Genomic DNA, 24,982 nt, shown 5'->3' on the forward strand with positions numbered 1-24,982 from the left:
ATGACAGTGTGACATAATAAAAATACTTTTGGTCTTTGTTCCCATGCCTGGCACAAAGCTAAAACCCTTGGAATTTCCTGATAGAAGTGTCTTGTTGTTCGTAAGGAGCCTCCTTTCCATCACACCTGAGTTTAGGCTAATGAGGGGACCTAGGTGGGTTGGGGGGGACCCAGAAACTTCACCATGGGACCCAGTCAGCACAAAGACCAAACACATGGTTAGAGAGTTAGAACTTTCAGCCCTCCCACTCTGTACCCGCCACCTCTGGGGAGGGGTGAGAGAGGAGGGCTAGAAACGAAGTTCTATAAAAACCCTTGAACAACTAGATTTGGGTAGCTTCCAGGTTGGTGAACATGCTGATGCCAAAGGGTATAGAAGCTGTTCACCTACCAACACGGGGCTCTCCCCATACCTTTGCCCTGTGTATCTCTTCCATGTGGCTGTTCCTGAATTTGTATCCTTTATAATAAACTGGTACATGTCTAAGTAAAGCATCTGAGCAAGTGGTTGTGGGAACCTCTGAATTTGTAGTCTGCCAGGCAGAAGTGTGGTTCTCCTGGAGACCCCACTTGAGGCTGGCATCTGAAGTGGGAGCAGAATTGTGGAATGGAGCCCTTAACCTGTGGGGTCTGGGCTAACTTCAGGGGTTAGTGTCAGAATTGAAATGAACTGCCAGATACCCACATGGTATTGAAGAATTGGCTGTGGTATGGAAAAACTGCACACACTGGTTGTCAGAAAATGTCACACAGAAAGGCACTGATGTTTTAAGCAAAAGTTGAACTGAGGAAACAACACACTAACTGCATTCAATTCACAGGTCTTCATGGTATTTTCTGATATGAACACCATAATTAGTACATATACCAGTACTCAAATATGAATAATTATCCTTTAAAAGCCAACAGAAAAGTCAGGGTAAGTGGCAACTGTACCTAACATTTATTTATAAAATTACATTAGGCTTATTTGTTAATCAACACAGCAATTTATCCTCAGTTGGAACTTATCTGCTTCTGTTTTATTTGCTTTACTGAAAATCTGAAAGTTATTCTCAATATCTGCATAGTCAATTTTTTTCACATAAATGTTCACAATTTTCATAACATTAACCACACATCTCTAGAGCCTTCTGTCTCAAGAGCCTTAAGAGCTCTAAAACTTTGAAATATAGATGATACAGAAAATAACAGAAAACTACTAGATAAAGTAAAAGAAGGTAATTGTAACCTTGGCTAAGAAAGACTATTTTAATTTAAAAACTTTCGACTAATTTTTAACAACTGTTTGAAGAACATAACCAATGTTGATATGAATAAAGGAATTCAGAAAGACTGGAAGAAAAGGGGACTCAATAGCAGAACTTTTGTGAAAAGTAAGTTTGACAGAACCATATTATGGTTACATATAAAATTTAAAACGTCTGTACTTTGGAGTATTAGTGGAAAGTGAAATATTTTGTATTATTCCAAGTAATCTGTAGCTAGTTTATTGACTATAAAAAAAGCTCTATTATTTATTACACAATACAATCCTACTTCCATTAAATACAATTAAGTTCAAATATGCCAACATTTTACATTAAATGTTGATTAAACTTCTCTATATACTTAACCTGTATCAGGGACATCAGTGGGTCTCATAATTCTCCGAATCTGCTCCATGGATTGCAAGTCTGGTGACAGTCCTATAAACGAAAAGACGACTCATAGCGCTGACATCGGAAAAATTTTCACTCAAATAAAAAGCATTTAATCAAAGTAGATTTACTATGTGAAATTAAAGATACTTCAAGTGTTCCTTTCAATGTTATCTTTAATATATTGGGTTATTAAATAGAATCCCACTTTGATACAACAGAACATTACCATTAGGTCTTCTCCATTTTTCCCTACCAGGGGAATAAGACTTTTCATTTCAAAAGATTTTTCAAGGAAAAAAAACTCCTACCACTCTTCTTTCTTTCCAATCATTCCCTGCTCTTCATAGGAACGCACTCAATTCCAATCCTTCCTACTAAGAAGTTTTGCCACTTCTTACCACTTAAACATGTTTACTTAAAGTGCTCACCATGTCCCATTAAGACCTTCCTACGTCCCACTCCAACATGCTCAATTTCTTACATAAAAGCATAATTGTTGATCAGAAAGATAAACAAAAGGCACATGAAAATACTTAGAAATCTTTTAAGTAACCTAGTGTTTCTCTTTGGTAGACAATTCAAGTCTCACATTCCATATTCATATTGCTACATTTCCATTCTTAACTATACTAATGTGCAAGAGCTACAATTTCTTCCATGTTTAGTATCTACTGTAAAATGTTTCAATTAACATAGTAAATTATGTCCTATCAGAGAATAAACAATTATTACCTCAAGCCTAGATAAGTGCATCTATCTGTCTTCTGGCATTTTTCTACCTTAATTCTTCCTGCACACAGATGAAAAACTAATTTTCTTATAGTATTTTCATTAAACTATCTCCCTGTACAAAAACCCAATATGGCTATTAAACCATTCAAAAAACTCATTTGCTCAGTGTTCAAACCTCCATAATCTGATCCCATCATTCCCCATATATATTTGACATTCTAGTTAGGCCAGTCCTCACACATTCCTTCAACTAGAAAGACTGTCTCAAGTCCTTTTCACCTCCAAAACCCATGCCTCTGTAAATGTTTGCCCAACAATTCTCTACCTTTCCTGACTTTTCACTATAATTACTGTCTCAACAAATACACATAACTAAATTCCTTTCATTACTCAATTATCTGTTTTGAAAATGTTTTATCAATAGGTTTTAAATGCCTCAAGATAGCCAGATCATACACTATCTATATATTTGCACGGCATCTAGCCAAGTGCTAGACACATGTTAGTTTTTCAAATGAACTTTCATATATTCAAGGTTATTTAACACGTCATACAGAATAATTTATCATTCTACTAAAAAATTATTTTTAGGACTAAAGCAGACATATTACATAAAACCTAGAACTCTTGGCATGTGAGAACATTAAACATTGAGTTTAATATATGTTATATTTATATATTTATTTATATAACATAAATATATTTAATATTATATTTGGATTCTGATGAAAAGTATTTAATAAAGATGGGAAAATGGTCATGATCCTCTCATTTTTACTGATAGTAGAGGTATCCTTCTGTCAAAACTGAGGCAAAGGAAAGACATTTTTTCAAGCAAAACTCTGGTTTATCCTCATATGTGAAATTCTTTAAAGACAAGTACTAAATTTGCATTTTCATCATGTAAATAACCACAAATTTCTAGTTATTAAAAGACATTTTAGCCATGTTTAAAACAGTTTTAATCACTTGAGTTTTCAAATAAGCACTGCTTTGTTTTTCCACAGCATCTCAATTATTATAGGCCTTTTCTAAATAATGGAAGAAAAAGAAGAAAAGCCCATAAGGTGAATTTATTAGTCTACCTCCATGACAACAGAAGATCTTCTCATCCACAATGGCAGCTATAGGCAGACAATTGAAACAATCAGTGAAGGTCTTCCACAATTTAATATTAAACCTTCGTTTGCCTATAAAAAGGACAAGGAATAGAATAAATCTAAAACTGTTCTCATTAGTTCTCTAACAGCAACAGACTTATGAATGATTCCAATTTTATGTTTATTTAGCACTTGTTTTTTCTATAATGAGTGTGACTTGTATACTTTTAAAAAGGTAATAAGTATAATAAACATTCAGCACCTTCAGTAAAATTACAAAGACTACAAATATAGTGCCAGGTGTTTTATGAAACAAATCAAACACTTTTGCCTTTTAAGGTCACTATAATATAGCAACTTTGAAACAATCTAATAGACTATTAGTTTACTTTTTCCATTCAAAATGTTAAATACCTAGCCAAGTAAGTAAGCAGAAATGAAAGGGGTGCCTCTGGAGACTGTCCGCTTTAACTCTAATGCACTGGTAACACGGCATAAACTTACTGCCAAGAAAGGAGAATTTCCAGGTGCTTAACTGGCATTCACTTCTGAGTAAATTTTTACTTGGCACCATAGTAAGTATAAGTAGAGACACAAAGGCTATAATTTTCCTGGAGTCTAGCATAAAGAGCTACAACAAGCACAATCTCAAGTGCACGTTCACCTTTTTGGAGTTACTTGATTTTTCTGAATTTGGCAGTAAGTTGCAACAACTAACCCAACGGAGGGATAAAAAGACACAAAGCACTAATTTCCTATGCTTTTATGCCATAACCAGCCCCTCAATGAACAAGTATAACTCAAAAGTGTTTACAAGCTGCTCTCAACATATATTTCATTTGATGTCACTTCTATCCTTGACGATATTCAAGTCCATATTTTATCCTTTAATAATATACCTCTATTTCTAATGTAGCTTTAGAAAAGTGGTTGCAGCTTGATGTACTACAATCCACTTCCTGTCTACTGGTCTGATTTAAACAACTGAAACCGTAACAGTACACGTTAGAAATAAAAATGCAATATGTAAAATCAAATACAAAATCACTCCCACTAGAATGTAAACTCCATAATAGAGATCATCTCTCTTGAGCACTGCTGCATTCCCAGTATTTAGAATAGTACCTGGCATATAATACATCCTCAAACATTTGTCAAATAAACGATTACATGAATCAAGAAGATAAGGGTTCTAAAAGGACTCTACCATAATTAAGGATGGAAAAAAGCAAAAAGCGATTCTAATGGAGAATTCAGCATTAAAAAAATTCAATTTGAAAATCACTGTTAATTGGTTCTAAATTTAATTAACCAAACATGTTCATTCACTCCCATACTCTAACAAAAGCAAAACACCGAAGTCAAATGTAGTAGGGTAATTCAGTAATTAACACTTGGAAACACTACCACACAACAGCGAATCAGTGATTTCTTACTGATGAAAAAGAGTACAACAAAATAAGGACATCCAGAGTATTCAATATCCTTATCTCTCTAGTTTTATAGGCACAGATTAAAATTCTAATAAACTTCAACGTTTAAATAATTTTATAGAACTTCTCAATATTCTTTGTGACACAGGGTCAATAAGAGTTTCTGTCATATCACAAGAAAGTTGAGAGTTAAAACCTTAATGGAGACTAGAAAACCACAGGCTACTGTCTATAGTGACCTCTGTTCCACTTGGATATTTTTACTATATAAATTAATTATAAGAGGGCCTTTCAGCTGAGTAAGCTGCAATTAACCTGAAACAACATGACCAAGGAGATCCCCAGGAACCAATTTAATTAATAACATGTTTCCCAGTTTTAGGTTCCTCTTTTACGTAAGGCTCTCTTCTTGGGCTTCTGTTTGATAGACCACATTTTTAAAAACTCTGAATTGAAGGAACTCTTTTGAAATGGAAAACTATTAGGGAACTTTTCCTTTAATAAGAAATAAGCTTTTATTTTTACTTACATTCATCATAGAATCCATAAATGCGATTGATGCTAGCACACTCATGGTTTCCTCTTAAGAGAAAGAAGTTCTCGGGATATTTGATTTTATAGGCCAACAGCAAACAAATGGTTTCCAAAGACTGCTTTCCTCTGTCCACATAATCTCCTAAGAAAAGATAGTTGGCTTCTGGGGGGAAACCTCCATATTCAAATAATCGCAGTAAATCTGTATACTGTCCATGAATATCTCCTAAAAACAGAAAAAAACAGTTTTAGAAAATTTATGGTTACTGTGGTACACAGACAGCTTCTATGAAATGATTCTCAATGTTTATACCCTTATGTAATCCTCTTCTCTTGAATGTGGGCCGTAGCTAGTGACTTACTTCTAACAAAGAGGATACAGCAAAAGTGAGATGGGCTTTCACTTCTGAGATAAAGTTACAAAAAATTGTAACTTCCCATCTTGCTTGCACTCTCTCTTGCCTTCTCTCATGCTGGATGATGAAGCCACCTAATGGAGAAGCACATCTGGTAAAGAACTAAAGGAGGCCTTTGGTCAACAACTCATTAGGAACTGAGGTCCTCAGTCCATTGGCCCATAAGGAACTGAATCCTTTCACAATTGAGCCCTGAGATGACTGCAGGCCCAGATGACACCTTAACAGGCTGTGAGAGACTCAGACCCAAAGGACCCAGCTAAGCTGTGCCTGAATTCTTAACCCACAGAAACTATGAGATGATAAATTAATGTTGTTAAGCCACAAAGTTTTGGGGTAATTTGTTATGCTAATACAGTTACACTATCTGGTAGTTTAACTTAGGTCCACTTTTTTATACCTAGTAGTGAGCAAACAGCAAAAACTTAGAAATATTTAGTATAAATAACTTCTACTACCTACAAATTATTCCTGTATTAAAGCATTTGAGTATCTTGTTGAGAATATGACTCACTTTAATTTTAAGATGACATAATTTGCTTCATTTCCACAGAATTTCAACTACCACCTCTTACTTACAGGTGATACGCTAAGCTAATTAATTTATTCAACATTTACTTAGTTAGTATCTCTTAATTGCTACGCACTGTATAAAGGAACACCAAGTACATGACTTAATAAGCCACATAAGAGGAAAAACGTATTTAAAGAGCACACTATGCACCTGCAGGTTACATGGTGTGAACGTGGATCACTAAAAACACGCAGGGGAATGAAAAGGTCTGCATATAGCAAATAATCCTTGATTGAACAAAAGCTGATGGTTAGGTTCATAAAAGCTAAGTGACAAATACAGCTACTAGAAGAAAAACTGCACTATCAAACCAAAAGTCAGTGTAATACAGCATTTATACCACTTCCCATGTTATGTGAACTACAGAAAAATGCTTTCTGTGCCAACAGTTTTTCTAGCTTTAACAATGCAATCAAACTGGGACAAAGTGAGAGAGTGGCATGGACTTATATCTACTACCAAATGTAAAACAGATAGCTAGTGGGAAGCAGCCACACAGCACAGAGAGATCAGCTCGGTGCTTTGTGACCAGCTAGAGGGGTGGGATAGGGAGGGTGGGAGGCAGATGCAAGAGGGAGGAGATATGGGGATATACGTATATGTATAACTGATTCACTTTGTTATAAAGCAGAAACTAACACACCATTGTAAAGCAATTATACTCCAATAAAGATGTTTAAAAAAAAATGCAATCACTCAACTAAGGTTAACTTTTTTTTTTTTGGCAGTACGCGGGTCTCTCACTGCTGTGGCCTCTCCCGTTGCGGAGCACAAGCTCCGGATGCACAGGCTCAGCGGCCATGGCTCACGGGCCCAGCAACTCCGCGGCATGTGGGATCCTCCCGGACCGGGGCACGAACCCGTGTCCCCTGCATCGGCAGGTGGACGCTCAACCACTGCGCCACCAGGGAAGCCCCAGGTTAACTTTAACTAAGGTTAAAGTTTTAGTTTTTGGCCAAAAGCCACTGTAAGACTTGAAAGATCAAATACAAATTGTATAAAGTTATATAATCTTCAAAATAAATTAAAATGATCACATCTAAGTTAGAAAACCATGGATATTGCCATACTGACCTCCGAAACTCTATACCTGTTTTTTCTAACCAGTGTACTGGAATGCCCTTTCTCCAGATCCTAGACAACAATAGATATCAATTTTTGACATTTTTTTTTCAATCTGATCAGAGTTCCAGATTTTTTTTTTTTATTTTTATTTTTTTTTGCGGTACGCGGGCCTCTCACTGTTGTGGCCTCTCCCGTTGTGGAGCACAGGCTCCAGATGCGCAGGCCCAACGGCCATGGCTCACCGGCTCAGCCGCTCGGTGGCACGTGGGATCTTCCCAGACTGGGGCACGAACCCGTGTCCCCTGCATCGGCAGGCGGACTCTCAACCACTGCGCCACCAGGGAAGCCCCCAGATTTATTTTTAAATTGCATTTCACTGATTACTGGTGAGGCTGAGGATCTTATGTTTACTGGCCACTTGAATTTCTTCTACAATCTGCCTCCACCCCTTAAATTTTATTGTATTACCTTCTTCTTGTTTCTAAGAACGCTTTATATAGTGTGAACAGCAATCTCTTAATCTGTTGTATATACAGCAAACATGTTCTTCTTGTCTCTAACTTGTCATTTTATAAAAGTCTCAATTTCTATAATTTAATGTAATAAAACCTAGCCATCCTTTTTTTAACAAAAATTTTTAGGTGTTTCCTCAATCATCTTCAATGTAAATATAGGATTCAAAAGAGACTGTTTCCTACTTTACCCATTTACATACCACAAATTTTCAGTGGCGCTTCCAATTCCAAAAGAATAGGCTGGCTGAGAAAGATCTCCCGAGACTTGATACATAAGCCCCGAACTTCTGCTTCAGTCATCTGCACAATCTTTCCTGGACGACATCCTCGTACTGGTAAACAATAAATAAAATGGTCAGTTTTCTAAAATTTATCCATAAAATAATAATTCTTAAAAAGGAGTCATGCCCATATTTTGAAGATCAGAAGAGTCACGTAGGCAGCAAACTACCAGATATCCTGTTGTGTCCTATGGCTGACAGTAAGGCTGACAGTAAGGTTATTCCATGACCTCTGGCTTTTCTCTATCTCCACTGTTGTGGTTTCTGACGCTCCTCAAAGCTGCTGCCATGGAAATGCCGTCTTCTTTGTTCTCCAGTGGTCAACTTAAAGCCTCACAGCCCAAGTGACTAAGACTCATTAATTAATATGGTTCTCAGTAACTTCTGGGATGGAGTGGGGAGGAATGGTCCATGGGTAGTTCCTTATTTGCCCTACTGAACTCAACAATTATTTCCTCTCATCATTACCTTCTCCACTGGCTCTTTCTCTTTAGATACACTGCTAGCTCCCATTCTATCTCATTTTAAAAAGGAAACAGAGACTATACTTCTATATACTCCTATCACTTCCCAGTTACAATTACGTCCATGAATTTCTTGCTAAAAATTGCTGATTCCTTTGTCAGGCTGAGAGAGGCTTTAAAAAAAAAGTCGTCCCCCCCCTCAAAGCCTATTCGTGTATATATTCCATAAGTATAGTAATATATAAGTAACAAGGAGGAAACAGAGCCAATGTTGAAATGCGTTTTAAGCAAATATGACAGTTAATAAGATCATCTCTGAAATTCAAAACAATTATCAGCAGAACTGCCTTTATTATAAGAACTTAGCATAACTTCTACATTAGTACTAGTTCTTAAACATCAATTACCTACTTCCCATAAACATTTGAATTTTTTAAGATGAAAAAAACACATCTTTGTATCTTCCACTAAGTATCTAGAATACTAGCTTAGATTCAATGATCTGCAATAGGAACAATTCTTAATCTTGGTATGAAAATTTTTTAAATTAATTAATTTATTTGGCTGCATTGGGTCTCAGTTTATCAGTCAACTGATAAAAAGGAATAAATCAAGGCCGCCCGTTGAGCATCTTTTCACGTGCCCGTTGGCCTTCTGTATATCGTCTTTGGAAAAATGTCTATTCAGGTCCTCTGCTCATATTTTAATTGGGTTTTTTTTTTCATGTTAAGTTATATGAGTTCACTTTTATCCATAAACTGATTTAGCACCATTTATTGTAAAGATCATCCTTTCTCCATTGAATTGCACGGCTAACTTGGTAGAAAAATTAGGTGACCATACATGAATGGGTCTGTTTCTAAACACTCTACATAGTCCGTTAGCCTGTTTATTTTTACATCAGTACTATGCTATTTTTTTTTTTTTTTTTAGTTGTGGCATGTGGGATCTAGTTTCCTGACTAGGGATCGAACCCAGGCCCCCTGCTTTGGGAGTGCGGAGTCTTAGCCACTGACCACCAGGGAAGTCCCAGTACTATGCTATCTTAATTACTATAGTTTTTAATAAAGTCTTGGTATCAGGTAATATAATAATTCTCATTTTGTTAAGATTTCCTGGGCTAATCTAGGTCCTTTTGCATTTTCAAATATGTTTTAAAACTGGCTTGTCCCTTTCAACCCTAACTTAACTGGGAATGAATATGTAAGTCCAGGGAGAATTGATATCTTAACAATACCGAGTCTTCCAATCCACGAACATAATATTTCTCCTTTTATTTAGGTTGTCATGTTTGTCTCAGCACTGTTTTACAGTTTTTAGTGTGGCAGTCCTGCAAATTTTTCATTAAATTGATGGGAGGTGAGGGGCGCTGATACTGTAAATGTGTTTTCTTATTTCATTTTCCAATTGTTTAATATTAGCATATAGAAATAACGGATTTTTGAAAACCGACTTTACTTCCTATTCTAACAGTTTATACATTCCTTTGTAGTTTCCAAATATATACAATCATGTCAGCTGTGAAAGGCCAGTTCTACCTCTTTTCCAATCTTTACATCTTTTATTTTCCTTCCTCACTGAATTGACTAGGACCTCCAGGACAACGTTGAATAGAAGTGGTGCTAATGGTCTTCCCTGTCTGGTTCCTGAACTTGGAGGGAAAAACATTCAATTATTTCACCATTAAGTATGATAGCTATAATTTTGTACATACTCGACTAGTTTGCTAAGACCTTTTATCATGAAGAGTCTTTAAACTTTGTCAAATACACTATCTCATTTATTGAGATAATCATAATTTCATCCCCTTTATCCTGTTAATATGACTTATACTGATTGTGCTGAACTTGGATTCCTAGAATAAGCCCCACCAAATCATGACATTATCTTTCTTGTATATTGCAAGATTCAATTTGCTAATATTTTACTCAGGATTTTTGTGGCTATATTCCTGAGAGATAATGGCCAGTAATTTCCTTTCCTTGTTATTTATCAGATTTTGGTATTAAGGTTGTGCTAGCTTAAGAAATCAAGTTGGGAAGTGTTACCTTTTTTTTTAATTTTCTGTATGAGACTTTATACAATTGGTAAAATTTCTTCTTTAAATGTTTAGGCCACCAGTGAAACCATCTGGGTCTGGAATTTTCTTTTTGAAAAGTATTCTAAGTACAAATTCATTTTCTTTAACAGATACAAGACTATTCTATTCGGGTTTTCTATTCCTTGTGTCACTTTGCCAAGGTTAGTTTTTCATCTAAATTATCAAATTTATTAGCATTAAGTTATTTAGAATCTTATTATGCTTAAAATACATATATTTAAAACTTTTCTCTGAACCATCTGAGAACAGACTGCATACATCATGCTCTTTTACCCCTTAATACATTAGTATTATTCCCCGATAGTATCTCTTACACAGCCACAATACAAGTTATCAGATTCAGGGAATTTAATATTTACACCAATCTTTAATCTGAAGAATGTACTAAAGGGACTTCCCTGGTTGCGCAAATCTGCCTGCCAATGGAGGGGACAAGAGTTCAAGCCCGGGTCCGGAAAGATCCCACATGCTGCAGAGCAACTAAGCCCTTGCGCCCCAACTACTGAGCCTGTGGTCTAGAGCCTGATAGCCACAACTACTGAGCCCACGTGCTGCAACTACTGAAGCCCATGCACCTAGAGCCCATGCTCCACAGCAAGAGAAGCCACCGCAATGAAGCCAGGCAATGAGAAGCATGGGCACTGCAACGAAGACCCAACGCAGCAAAAAATAAATAAATATATTAAAAAGTTAAAAAATTAAAAAAAAATAAAGAATGTACTACAATTTTAGTAACTGTCTCCATCATGTCTTTTACAGCATATTCTTCCCCAGTACAGAATTCAATCCAGGATTACATTATTGCATTATTTGTTCAATTTTTTAGTCTCCTTTAATAGTGGTATCTCCTATATCTTTCTTTTTCTTTTTTGCGGTACGCGGGCCTCTCACTGTTGTGGCCTTTCCCGTTGTGGAGCACAGGCTCCGGACGCGCAGGCTCAGCAGCCATGGCTCACAGGCCCAGCCGCTCCGTGGTATGTGGGATCTTCCCGGACCGGGACACGAACCCGTGTCCCGTGTATCGGCAGGCAGACTCTCAACCACTGCGCCACCAGGGAAGCCCTCCTATATCTTTCTTGATACTGGTAAATTAAAAAAAATTTTTTACATTATCAGTCTTTCTAGGGGGTTATCAATTTACCAATCTTTTCAAGGATTTCATTTTTAAAAAAAACCATACATCTTTTTATTTGATTTCTGCTCTTTTTTATTATATCTTTCCTTCTACCTTTTTTGGTTATAATTTATTCTTCTGTTGTCTTGAAATAGTTTAATGTTCAGCCTTTTTTTCCTAATATATACATTTAAAGCTATATGTATCCCTCTAAGCACTACTTTTAGCTGTAACTGTAAAAGTTTTAACACATATTTTCACTATTATTTAGATCAATGTATTTTATAACTTTCACTGTTATTTCTTCTTTAGCCAATAAGACATGTGAAAGTATTTACATTACTTAATTTCTAAATACCTGAGGATTTTCCAGTTATATGCTATTGATTTCTAGCTTATCACCAATGAATTCAGAGAACATATCTGAGATCTCTTTCTTTCAAATTTAGAGATTTGCTCTATGGTACAGTATATTTTAGTAAGTGTCCATACATACTTGAAAAGTATGTAATATCCTACAGTTGCTGGGTAAAGCATTGCATGTGTATCAATTAGGTCAATTTTACTGTGTTGTTTAAATCTTCTAGATCCTTGCTGATTTTTTTTCTTGTTTATTAGTTACTGAGAAAGGTGCATTAATCTACCATGGTTGTAGTTTTGTCTATTTCAAACTTTTCGTTCTATCAACTTTTCCTTTTTGTGTTTTTGACCTATATTATTACATACCTAAAAAATTTAAGATTGTTATATCATCCTGTTGAATTTATTCCTTTAAATTGTGCAATGCTCTTCTTTCCCTCTAGTGATTCTTCTTACCTTACAGTCTTTTTCTGGCATAAATATATAGCCAACTCAGTTTTCTTTCGGTTAGTATGTGCATAATGTAGTTTCCTCATTCTTTTACTTACCCATCTGTGCCCTTAAATTTAAAATATGTCCCTTGTAAACAGTATATGGTTATGTCTTCTGAGCTTTGTCTGGAGTGTTTGCTCCTCTCACATTTACCATAATCATTGGGAAAACTGAGTTGAAGTACACCATCCTGTCGTTTGTTTTGTCTCATCTGTTTTTTATTCCTTTCTCTTTTCTTACATTTCTTTGGAGTAATTGCTTATCTTTTATTATTCCATTTTCTCCTCTATTAGCTCTTTAGTTATATATTCTTTTTCTTTTGGCGCTTACTCTAGAGAACACATGCACTTGTGACTGATTTACCACTCTCCAGACTTTTGCTGTACAGTTGTCATATATTGCTCCATTATATTTTAAACCCCACAAGTCACAATCACTATTTTAAACAGTCCTAATTTATATTTACACACATTTATCCTTATTGCTATCTTTCATTTCTTTCTGCAGGTCTGTGCTTTTATGTGCGATCATTTTCTTTCAACATGAACTTTCTTTAGCATTTTTTAGTGCCATCTATTATCAATAAATTTTCTTAGTTTTAGTCTATCTTTATTTTGCCTTCACTTTTGAAGCATATGCTCACTAGATTTAGAATTGTAGGTTAGCATTCTTTTTTTTTCTTTTAGCACTTTAAGAGGTCATTCTATTGATTTCTGGCTTCTGTAGTTTCAGGTGATATATCAACCATCTCTCTCATTATTGTCCTGAAGGTAATGACTTCTTTCCTTTGGGAGCTTTAAAAAATTTTTTTTCTTTGATTTTAGGAGTTAAGTCCATGATGGGTCTCAATATGACTTTATTTACATTATTCCCACTTGGAAGCCAGAGACCTTCTTTAATCTTGTTTTGGTATCTTTCTCAATTTTGGAAAATTCTTGGTTAATATATCCTCTATTCCACATCTCTTGCCCTTCTGGGAATCCCATTACACATGTTAAACCCTTCCATTGTCTTCTGTTGCTTTCTTTCTGTACTTCCCCTCTATTTTTCTCTCTCAGCACTGCATAATTTCTACTCAACTCTTTTTTTCCCCTAGTTTACTACTACTCTATTTTGCTGTTTCTAATTTGCTAGTAAATGCACTACCAAATTCTTAATTTTAGTTAATATATTTTTTTAGTTGTACAGTTTCCAGGTCTGATAAAATTTTTCTTTTCCTCTTTACCTTGAGCATATTAAACCAGTTATCTTCAAGTCTGTGTGATAACTCTAATATGTGAATTCTGTGGATTTATACCTTTTTCTCCTCTTGATATTTTGGTCCATTAATCCTGTTAGCATTCCTGTAGTATTTCACTGAATGAAATATTTGATTATGGATGAAAAACTACAATTTCTATATGACATCTTCCTCCATGGAGGGCTGCTTCCTTTAGCAGCAGAGTACCAAGGACTCACCCACATTTTCTTTTCTTTTTCTTTTTTTTGGCTGTGTTGGGTCTTCATTGCTGCACGCAGGCTTTCTCTAGTTGCGGTGAGCAGTGGCTACTCTTTGTTGCGGTGCGCGGGCTTCTCATTGCGGTGGCTTCTCTTGTTGCAGAGCATGGGCTTTACGCACATGGGCTTCAGTAGTTGTGGCACACAGTCTTAGTTGCTCCACGGCACGTGGGATCTTCCCGGACCAGGGCTCGAACCTGTGTCCCCTGCATTGGCAGGCAGATTCTTAACCACTGTTAAGAATTCTTAACCACTGTGCCACCAGGGAAGCCCCTCACCCACATTTTCTTGAGGGCTGGTCTACTTCATTTTGCTCTCAATCTTGGAGAGTGGCCATGATGGGGGTCTCAATGGAAAACTCAGGGTATAATATGGCCTCTCTTACTTCATAAAGACTGAACTTCAACTTGTGCCATGCTGGTACTGTGGGGGATGCTGGAATCTCTGCTCATATCTTTAGCTTCCCAGACACTGTTTTCTTCTGGTTTACTTAGAATCTTCCCTTGCACGTGTGTATCTTAAAAATCAATGAGCTTAGGGGGACCTGACTGCAGATTTTGAGGTTAGAGTCTATGTGATTCTCTCCTCTTTTGGACTTAAGTTTCAACTGCTTTAGTTGCCCCAGACTTCCACCTCTCCTCTTTAGTCCAGTAAGGCTGCCACTTTTTATTTGGAGTCTATGCCTCCAGGAGTGACTGTTGAACACACTGGTGCTTTCCTTTTCTTACAGATCAAAACCCTCAAAAATTTCCTGTGTTGGTTGCTCTTCAACAGTGGAGTGGCTGCTCAAGTGAAAACAGAGAAGTACACAAAATATGATCACTGGGCACACACTAGAAATTCAGACGCTTACATGAAGAATTTTCAGGAATACCTTGCCAAGGACTAGACACTACTGGCCTTAACCTCATATGCCATCTCAGCAAATGAGTCATTCAACTTAGGTGGAAGCATCAAGGTCTCCTGGCTCCTGATAAAATAATCTTTCTGCACAATCATGTTTACACCAGAAAAGGGGGAAAACACTAAGGCCTGAGGGTCAAATTTGGTCCAATCCCTGTTTCTGTGTGACCTGTGAGTTAAGAGTAACTTTCATACTTTTAAAAATAGTTGGAGGGGGAAGCAGGGGAAGAACAATACTCTGTGACACATAAAAATTATATCAAATTCAAATGTCAGCGTCCATAAGTAAAGTTTTACTGGAACAAAACCACTCTCATTTACGTATTACCTATGGGTACTTTCACGATACCATGGCAGAGTTGAGTAGCTGCCATAGAGACCACATGGGGCTCCCTCATGGCTTCGCACTGCTTCCCAGGGTACTAGAAATTGCAGAGATGCAGTTATAACTCAACAGTGTCTTCAGCATCTACTTACTGCTGTGCTGCAACATTTTATTTTACTTTTATTACCAGTGCATACTCATCATGTCAAAGGAAGAAAAGTGAAATATGAATGTCTAAGGCCCAGTGGAGTGTGGATTATTTTGTTATTGAATTAGATGACTAGGCATTGTATTTATGACATTATAGCTGTGCTAAAAGAATAAAATGTTCACATTAGGAAACTAAGCACTTCATCACATTCCCATCTCATAGGAAAGTAACAATCAAAAAAAATTTTTTTAATTGTAAATGGAATCTCATCACAGCAGAATTTCTTCACAAAAATAAAAATGAGGCTGCAATGAAAGTAAGCTTCCAACTGGTTCATGTATTAGAAAGCGAGGAAAGCCATTTACTAATGGTGAGTTAATTAAATCATATTTGTTTGGAAAAGCCAAAGAAGTATGTCCTGAGACTATAAACTTGTTTAAGACTATATATTAGTCCTTCCGTAAAGACAGTTCTTGAAGGTTGAGGACACTGAAAACAACGTCGATAATCAGTTAAAAAAACAAAAATGATTTTGAGTGGTTTCCTTGGCTCTTGATGAGTTCACAGATATTGCCAATACTTAGCTTTTGCTCACTTGAGGAGCCAATGCTGAATTTGAAATGACTGAAAAGTTAGCCTCTATGAATAGTCTGTGTGGGACAACCACAGGCAAGAATACTTCCGAAGGGACTTCCTTGGTGGCACAGTGGTTAAGAATCCGCCTGCCAATGCAGGAGACACGGGTTCGAGCCCTGGTCTGGGAAGGCCCCACAGGCCGCGGAGCAACTAAGCCCGTGCGCCACAGCTACTGAGCCTGCGCTCTAGAGCCCGCAAGCCACAACTACTGAAGCCCGCGCACCACGGTGAAGAGTAGCCCCCGCTCTCTGCAACTAGAGAAAGCCTGTGCGCAGCAACGAAGGAAGACCCAACGCAGCCAAAAGTAAATAAATAAATAAATAAATAAATAAAAAGAATACTTTCAAAGCTAAAGAAACAAACCCAAAACATGATGGAGGTAAAAATACTCATGGAGCAGGAAAAGACTTAGTTGGACAATTTAATAAAGCTTGTGAAAACTGAAGGTGTTTAAAGCTTACGGTGCAATCACTCAGTGGAAAAATATTGAACCAGTGGTATCAATGGTGTACTTCATTAGCTCTCATGAACTTAACCATTGTCAGTTACACAAACGTTTGTCAGAAACAAAAGCTGAATATCCTGACTTGCCCTACCACACAGCAGTTCAGTGGTTTAATAGTGATAAAGTTTTATTGTGACTTTTTTGAGCTGAGGGCCAATATTGACATTTTTCTGAATGAGAATCACCCTGAATCACTACTATCGAGCACTGAGTAGGTTTTATAAATTAGATCTTGCTGCAAACCTGATAATGTTTCTTAATAATTCAACCTAAAATTAAAATGTGAAAAAATACTTATGTGTGAAACATACACTATGCAAAGTCACTCTGACAACTAATGTTGCTTGTAATCACAAGCAAATGTCAGGTTGCTTTACACAGTTCCAGGGCTGTCAAATGTTAAAACAAGTGAGATCTTCATTCCCTCACAGATTTGCACTGGACACTATTTTCTAAGCTCAAACCATAGTTCTTACAGCATTCTTTAGACCTCAGTGTTAGTGCAAAATAAATCAAAATCCATTTAATTGTGCAGGTGAGGAGCTTCCACCTAACCTCTCACTGGAATTGACTAATGTGCAATGTTATCACATGATAAAAGGCAAATATTAAGAGAGGACTAATAAAATTCTATAAATACCTTCCAAGTGATGACTAAAATCACTTAACTAAAACCACATGCTTTTGGATTGATAATAGTTTCAGTAGTACCTACCTATCTGTGTTAAGACACCTTCCAAGATGAAATACATAAAATCTCATTATAGATCAGCATTAACAGATGAACACTTCCAGTTGATTTTGAGGATATAGAACACTAACTTTGAATCTCAATTAAGCAAAATGTTCTCTTCCCCCAAAAGAAGTCCCTTCTTCTCATGATTACAAAAAATTATACTCCATCACTATTTTTCAAATTTCATATTCATGTAAAAACCTTTTCAATGCAGGTTTGTTTTTTAAATTACAAATGCTGTGTGTTATATATGTCTGTGTTGTGTATACACTAAATTTTATCTTTCAATAACCATCTGCTATTTTCTCCAGCAAGTTCTTACTAATAACTGCCTTCTCTAAAACAGAAAGAATGCCAAGGAGAAAAAAACACCTAATTCCACTATTACATCTGCCACATGAAATCTTAGTAATCTTCATTAACCTTTAACATTTTAAATTCTACCCTACCAAAAAGATTCACTCAAGGTTACATACTAATCAACAGCAAAGTTAACATAAATCCAGATTTCCTAAATTTTTTTTCTAAGATGAAACAGCAATTTCTCCATATTTAGTATGAGTCTACTTTAAGCCACAAAAAAGGAAAAAAAGGAAAATTTTTACAGTTGGCTAGAATGGGGAATTTTGGTTTTAAATGAAAGAATTAAGCCACTGCCATAATTTCAATTTATCTTAAGTTTGCCTGCTTAATGTGATTTGAGCCTACAGATGGCCTTCAGGAGCTCTGTATAAAAACCCAAACTGTAATACTGTATATGCACATACACATGTATACTTTTCTGCTAAGTCCGGGGCTTTCATGATTTCTCAGAGGGGTCTGTGTATTGCCGTAAGTTAAAAAAATCATTCCAGGTAAACTAGTAAACAAACAGATAATGAAAAAAGAGTAAAGAAGAAAATTAACAGATACAGGGGAGGACTAGACATTTCAGGAACAGAAGAAGGGAGAGCCCTAGTCCTGTGGTTCTCACGAGTGTGATCCTTTTTCACTGTGTTGACATCTGCATGGTGCAAAAGCAATGGTGATTAAAACACCTTAAAACACCGACACCTCAGCAGAAACCAAATCAGAGGCACTAAATTGCCACACACAGCGAAACAAAAAAGGTCCAGTTTCAATTAAAAATGCCCTTGCCCTTGATTAAGCAGTAAAATCAATTTTCTTACATCGCCACCAACAAGTATACATCTTTTTAATATTCTGCATGATGAAATGAAAGTATCCATGAAGCATTTCTGTTGCATATCAAAGTACAACGGCTGTCTTCAAAAAGAGCACTTGTATGACTGTTTTAGTTCCAAGCTGATCTAGCTACTTTCACAGACCATCTCTTTTACTGGAAAGCACAAGTGACAAACTATGGTTATTCACACTTAAGATATTTAACAGATACTCCTGAAAATGAACAAAGTGAGCCTGTCACTTCAAAGAAAACAACTGACAGTATTTGTTGCTAGTGAAAATTAAAATTTTGGAAACCTTGTATCCAACACCATGAATTTGACAGCTTCTTCATACTTAAGGACTCTTCTGATATCTTGCTGGAATATTAACAAATGTGAATTTTTTGATGTTGTATAAAATGTGTCAACATTTGAACATCTGCATAAATCAGCTTAACCAGTATTTTCAAAACGACCAATGCATGTTACAAAGTCATTTGTAAGATCCATTTAAAATGCAAGATAGATAAATGGATTTTAATATAAGAGAACAATATTTCAGATTCTACATTACAACTAACCTTTAAGAAATTATCACTGTCGATTTCTGGTATAATATTAAAGAATATCCACCATTATCTAAAAAGGTTATTGAAATACTCCTTCCTTTTACAACTTTGTATCTGTAAAAGTACAGATTTTCTTCATATACTTCAACCAAAACAATGTAAACTGAAGCAAAGCAGATATGAGAATTCTGCCGTCTTCTACAAAACCAGACATTAAAGACATGTGCTTATCACTATTATTTTTGTTGTAGAAAACAAACTGATTATGTAAAATGAATAGGTTATTATCGTTATTTTACATGAATTAAAGAATATTTTTAAATTCTTAGTTTTAATTTCTAACACAGTACTGATAAATAACTCATACAAATCAAAGTTCTTGTCCTCAGTTTTTTTTTTTTTTTTTTTTTTGCGGTATGTGGGCCTCTCACTGCTGTGGTCTCTCCCGCCGCGGAGCACAGACTCCGGACGCGCAGGCCCAGCGGCCATGGCCCACGGGCCCAACCGCTCCGTGGCATGTGGGATCTTCCCGGACCGGGGCACGAACCCGCGTCCCATGAATCGGCAGGCGAACTCTCAACCACTGCGCCACCAGGGAAGCCCCTCAATTATTTTTATGAGTACATAGTCGTCCCAAGATTCAAAGTTTGAAACCCATTGCTCTCTAGCCCCTAGCCAAAAGAAAGCATACACCAAATCTCCTTAAATCACCTTTCACCATTTAATTCTGCCTAAAAATATCTCTCCCCCTCAGCACCAACATTAATATGTCAAACCAGATTATAAATTCTGAATAATGGGAATAGGAAAGAAATGTTTTATACATACATACATACATACTATGTATGAGTGGTTGTATGCAACAAACAATGTGGAGGGCACATCTGTTAGATCCTCACAAGAAATAGCCTTCTCAAAAATTCCTTTGAGGAGGGTCCAGGGCTCAGTAGCATAAGAAGCCCTCTATTACCTTACACTCAGGTTTATACTAAACAATAACAGTAGCTAACATTTTCTGAGCTTTTATTATGGTCTAAGCGTTCTACCAGTTTAATTGTTACAGATACATTATGAAGCAGGTCGATTATCATCCTCAAAATGCAGAAGAAACTGAGGAAGAGCTGAAATTATAATACATGCAGAACCTGTACCTTTAGCGAGTATAAACATGGTCCCCCACTATATCAATACTTACTGAACTACCTTGAATAAACACTTAATTGAGTATATATCTGTTACCATTCAGGATTCACATAACTATTGCAGTTAAGGTCTGATGTTCATAAAATACGTTCCTTTCTGTCATTATATAACTTAGATCTTTCTCTCACTTTCACTCCAGAAGCCTGGTCATTTCCTTTCACTACTCTGGCTCAATTATTTGATACATATTCAAACAACACAGATGAACTGACAAGTACCTATGAAGTTTCCCTCTCAGTTTACTATTTAAAATAAAAAAGAGTCATAATAACTGCTAAATATTAGAGAAAGCTATATAATAGATGTCCTTAAACATGAAAAGTAACTTTTTTTTTTTTTGCGGTACGCGGGCCTCTCACTGTTGTGGCCTCTCCCGTTGCGGGGCACAGGCTCCGGACGCGCAGGCCCAGCGGCCATGGCTCACGGGCCCAGGCGCTCCGCAGCATGTGGGATCCTCTCGGACCGGGGCACGAACCCGCGCCCCCTGCATCGGCAGGCAGACTCTCAACCACTGCGCCACCAGGGAAGCCCATGAAAAGTAACTTTTGATTTCTCTAAATCTTGAAAATAGTAGGTAGGATTAAGGGAAAAGTTAAAATGGTGTTAGACAAGCACTCAAAGCAAGAAAATGTTTTGATCAATAGTTTGGAAATTGACTAGATGTGAACTCAGGCATAGTCTGATGAACATTCTAAGGATTAAATTCCTTTATGGGGAAATAAACTGTGTCAAAACCTCCAAATTACACAGTGCCAGCATATATCAAGACCCAAAGGCAACATTCCCACCAGATTGCGTATGTAACATCAATACCTCTATTTGTCTTTGCACAGATGTGGGTAAATTTGGGAAGGGAGAGCCCTGAGGTCAGTGACTATTAGGAAGGTTATGTATGTCCTCATAAATCACTTTGCTATACACGTGAATAGTGGGTAGGCAGATTAAAGGACAATTGTCCCTGTCCTTTTACTACTTTTTCTACTGCATGACAAGTACCCACCTAGACCAGGAACTGAATTCCTCCATTAAACTAGGAAAAGACTGGCAACTAGTTATTTGCACTTACTTAACTTCAGAATGAGTTTCTGCATTTTTAGTCCCCTACTTCTAATTGTGGAATAAAGACAATTTCTATTAAAGCATTTTCATTCTATCTTAAAGATGGAAAATCTCTGAGGTACAGTGTATTTCAGAGAACGAGGTGTAAAAAAAAAAAACTACATTTCACCTACCAATAACCAAGACTTCAAAGGTAATCATATTCAATCTTGGGGGAAGGTGGAGGGTTTACTAAAAGAAAGAAGAGTTGTAACCTTAATCTCTTTCTGCTTCCTATCTTCACTGATCCTCTATTTTCCCAGAAAGAATAAGCCTTGAAATGGCTACTTACAGCTGCTAGAGGAGCAGTGATCGCTGCCTGAGGGTATAAATCTGTATTCACTCAAAATTAAATCCTAGAAGATTAAACTGGGAATCCCTATCCTCAACCACCACACCACTGCTAAGCCTACTGACATTTACAAACCATTTCTTCTTGCATCCCTATAGTCCAAGATTTCCAGGATCAAGGTTGTTTCTGAAACTGAGATTTTAATTATTTCTAAATATCTTGACATTCTTAACACTGACGTTACTTTACCTGTTAAGAGTTGTTTAAGAACGTATACTACTGGAATGGATACTCTGTTAAAAGATAAATGTGGATAATAAGACTTAAGATGCAAAAAACCTACTTGATAAAATTTACTATCTTTACCTCACTAATCCTAAATCTTAATATAATCCTGTCTCTAGACTCAAATGTAAATAGGTTTCTAAATCCCAATAAATCCTAATCTTGGTTTAGACATTTACCAGAAAAGCTCCAGCTCTGTATCTTCGAATAAAATAAAAATACTCTGGACTACTTCTTCAAACTGTCAAAATTTCCCTCACCTGCTGGAACTGACAAGAAAACCAAGCAAGCAAGCAACCAACCTAATCCCTGAATCTCTGAACAATGTAGCATCTTTATGCCTTCTCTAGCTTCTCATCTAAAAAGAAGCAAGAGAAGAGAGAAAGTATCCCTAAGACCATCTCCCCTATTCCTCAACCTGCTCTTTTTTAACAGACCTGGCCTTAGGTCTACACAACAACACTATCCCTGCAGAAGTTGAGGTTGCCAATATCAACTAGCACTTCCTTCAAACTGCCTAATCTTTAGACTGCTGGGTCATAATTAAACAATTTAATCAGAAAAGAGGCTTTAACCAGTCTGGCAGTTCCTCAAAAAGTTAAACAGAGTTACCATTTGACCTAGCAATTTCACTCCCAGCTATATACCCAAGGGAAATGAAAACATATGCCCACACAAACACTTATACATGAACATTCATAGCAGTATTATGCACAATAGCCACAAAGGGGAAAAACAACTCAAATGCCCATCAAGTGATAAATGGACAAATGAAATGTGGTATATTCATGCAATGAAATATTATTCGGCCATAAAAGGAATGAAATACTGACACATGCTACAACATAGATAAACTTTCAAAACGTTAAAAGAAGCCAATCACAAGAGACCACATAATGTATGATTTCATTCAGATGAAATGTCCAGAACAGGCAAAATCTATAGACAGAAAGTATATCAGGGGTAGCCAAGTACTGGGAGGAGTGGTGAAGGGAAAAGGGATTTGTTGGCTAGTGAAAACAGGGTTGTGTTTGAGGGTGGTGGTGGTGGTGAAAACTTTCTAATGTTGATTGTGGTGACTGATGGTTGCACAACTAAAAACCACTCAATTATACACTTCGAATAGGTGAAACTGTACGGTATGTGAATTGTATCTCAATAAAACTGTTGGGAACAGAGCTGGCACAATCTCAACCATCGGGAAGCAGTTTTCCACACAACCCTCTTCCCAAACAAGCAGGTTCTACTCAAACTTTTTCAAGTCCTCCAAAATAAATTCAACATTTATAGTCTGAATAAAGCTCCCTAGGTGATTTCTCTATACTCCCACTGCCATCCTAACTCCTTTTGGAACTGCTGATCAAAGTAAAAAGCTTTTACTGGATTTTCCAGGATACCCATAGGAACTAGCTTCAATTTCAACAAGAATGTGGTAGCAGGATCACTAAAGTAGGCATCTTTGGCTTTGTGGTTAAGTAAAACTTAACTCAAGAAAATATACTGGGACTTCCCTGATGGCGCAGTGGTTGAGAGTCCGCCTGCCGATGCAGGGGACACGGGTTTGTGCCCCGGTCCGGGAAGATCCCACATGCCGCGGAGCAGCTGGGCCCGTGAGCCATGGCCGCTGAGCCTGCGCGTCCGGAGCCTGTGCTCCGCAACGGGAGAGGCCACAACAGTGAGAGGCCCGCGTACCAAAAAAAAAAAAAAAAAAGAAAGAAATATACTGAAGGAACATGCACTATCCAAACAATAAATTAGTATACTGTTTTGCATTAAATAATAAAAAAAAATTTAAACGTAAAAGGCACTTTGGAAGTGAACATCATTTGGCCACCTAAAAAACACAAAGAAACTCATAAAATTACTAAAAGTGTTATAGCTGATTGGTAGTAAAAGTTACTAAAAGGGTTATAGCTGACTAGCAATCTGATGTAATAAAAAAATCAAGAATATGTTATGGAACTACAGTCAACATTTTAAAATGAGATCAAGTCCTGCTGATTTCCCCTCCCTTGTACAATACTTTCATTTAATACTGAAAACAAACAAGCAAAAAACCTAACTATAGCTATTCTGCTAAGCAGCTTTACTTGAATTTGAGTTAATAATTAGCATGTAACATCACTGAAAATCAAGGCAGACAAAAGAATTCTTATCTGAAGATTAAAAACAATTATTTATTAGAAAATCCAAGTCTGTTAGGATGTCTTTGGACAGGTCTAGATTTTGGAAAAGGGAAGGAAAAGAGGAGAATTTAAGAATCCCAGGGAGGCACAGTCAAAACTAAACATACTTCCCGGGATTAAGAAGCAAGTAATGGTACTCTTTACTGTCAGAGAGCAGGCTGAAAAAGCCTGAAAGTCACTTGTTTAGACTGGGAGTTCCCTGAGTGAAGAGACTGTGTCTTATTTTTGGATTCCTGGTGACTGGCACAAAGCAGGTCAATAAATGCTTGCTAATTTAAAAGGGGAAAAAGTCTGGAAAATGATCATCCAAAACCAGAACCCAACACGTATGTAATTTGAATTCACAGAAACAAACAGAATCACTTAGCCTATTTTCCTCACCATATCTTTTCTCTTAACAACCTTGAACAATCCACTAGTGGTTTCTTAATTATCTATAATCTTAAAAGGGTGCATCTGACTTAAAAGATCCCATATCAAAGATTTAAAAACACATAAGTCTGCTGTGTTTTATGCCTATACAGTATATAAATATGTAAGTTTATGTAAGATAAAAATAAAGAAGTTGAGATACAAGCATCAGATTTTTAAATATTTAAGTTTACAA

General features: G+C 36.7%; 1 protein-coding gene across 4 annotated transcripts in view; it reads right to left on the reverse strand.

The window, feature by feature from the left end:
• Nucleotides 1–24,982, reverse strand: part of PPP1CB (protein phosphatase 1 catalytic subunit beta) — a 37,613-nt gene that overhangs the window by 10,656 nt on the left and 1,975 nt on the right. For 2 of the 4 annotated variants that reach the window (XM_022574163.3, XM_022574164.3), the window contains exons 3-6: nucleotides 8,212–8,343; nucleotides 5,437–5,667; nucleotides 3,460–3,564; nucleotides 1,616–1,687 (exon numbers count right to left, since the gene is read on the reverse strand). In XM_022574163.3, the coding sequence (XP_022429871.1) occupies nucleotides 1,616–1,687; nucleotides 3,460–3,564; nucleotides 5,437–5,667; nucleotides 8,212–8,343 (540 nt within the window). Of the gene's footprint in view, nucleotides 1–1,615; nucleotides 1,688–3,459; nucleotides 3,565–5,436; nucleotides 5,668–7,132; nucleotides 7,673–8,211; nucleotides 8,344–10,294; nucleotides 19,599–24,982 lie in introns of those variants that run through there. The other 2 variants (XM_089922426.1, XM_089922428.1) reach the window with 2 other exon arrangements.

This window comes from Delphinapterus leucas, chromosome 13, assembly GCF_059928025.1.
Source record: "Delphinapterus leucas isolate spDelLeu-1000000601 "Yukka" chromosome 13, BTC_Dleu_Yukka2, whole genome shotgun sequence".
Lineage (NCBI taxonomy): Eukaryota > Metazoa > Chordata > Mammalia > Artiodactyla > Monodontidae > Delphinapterus > Delphinapterus leucas.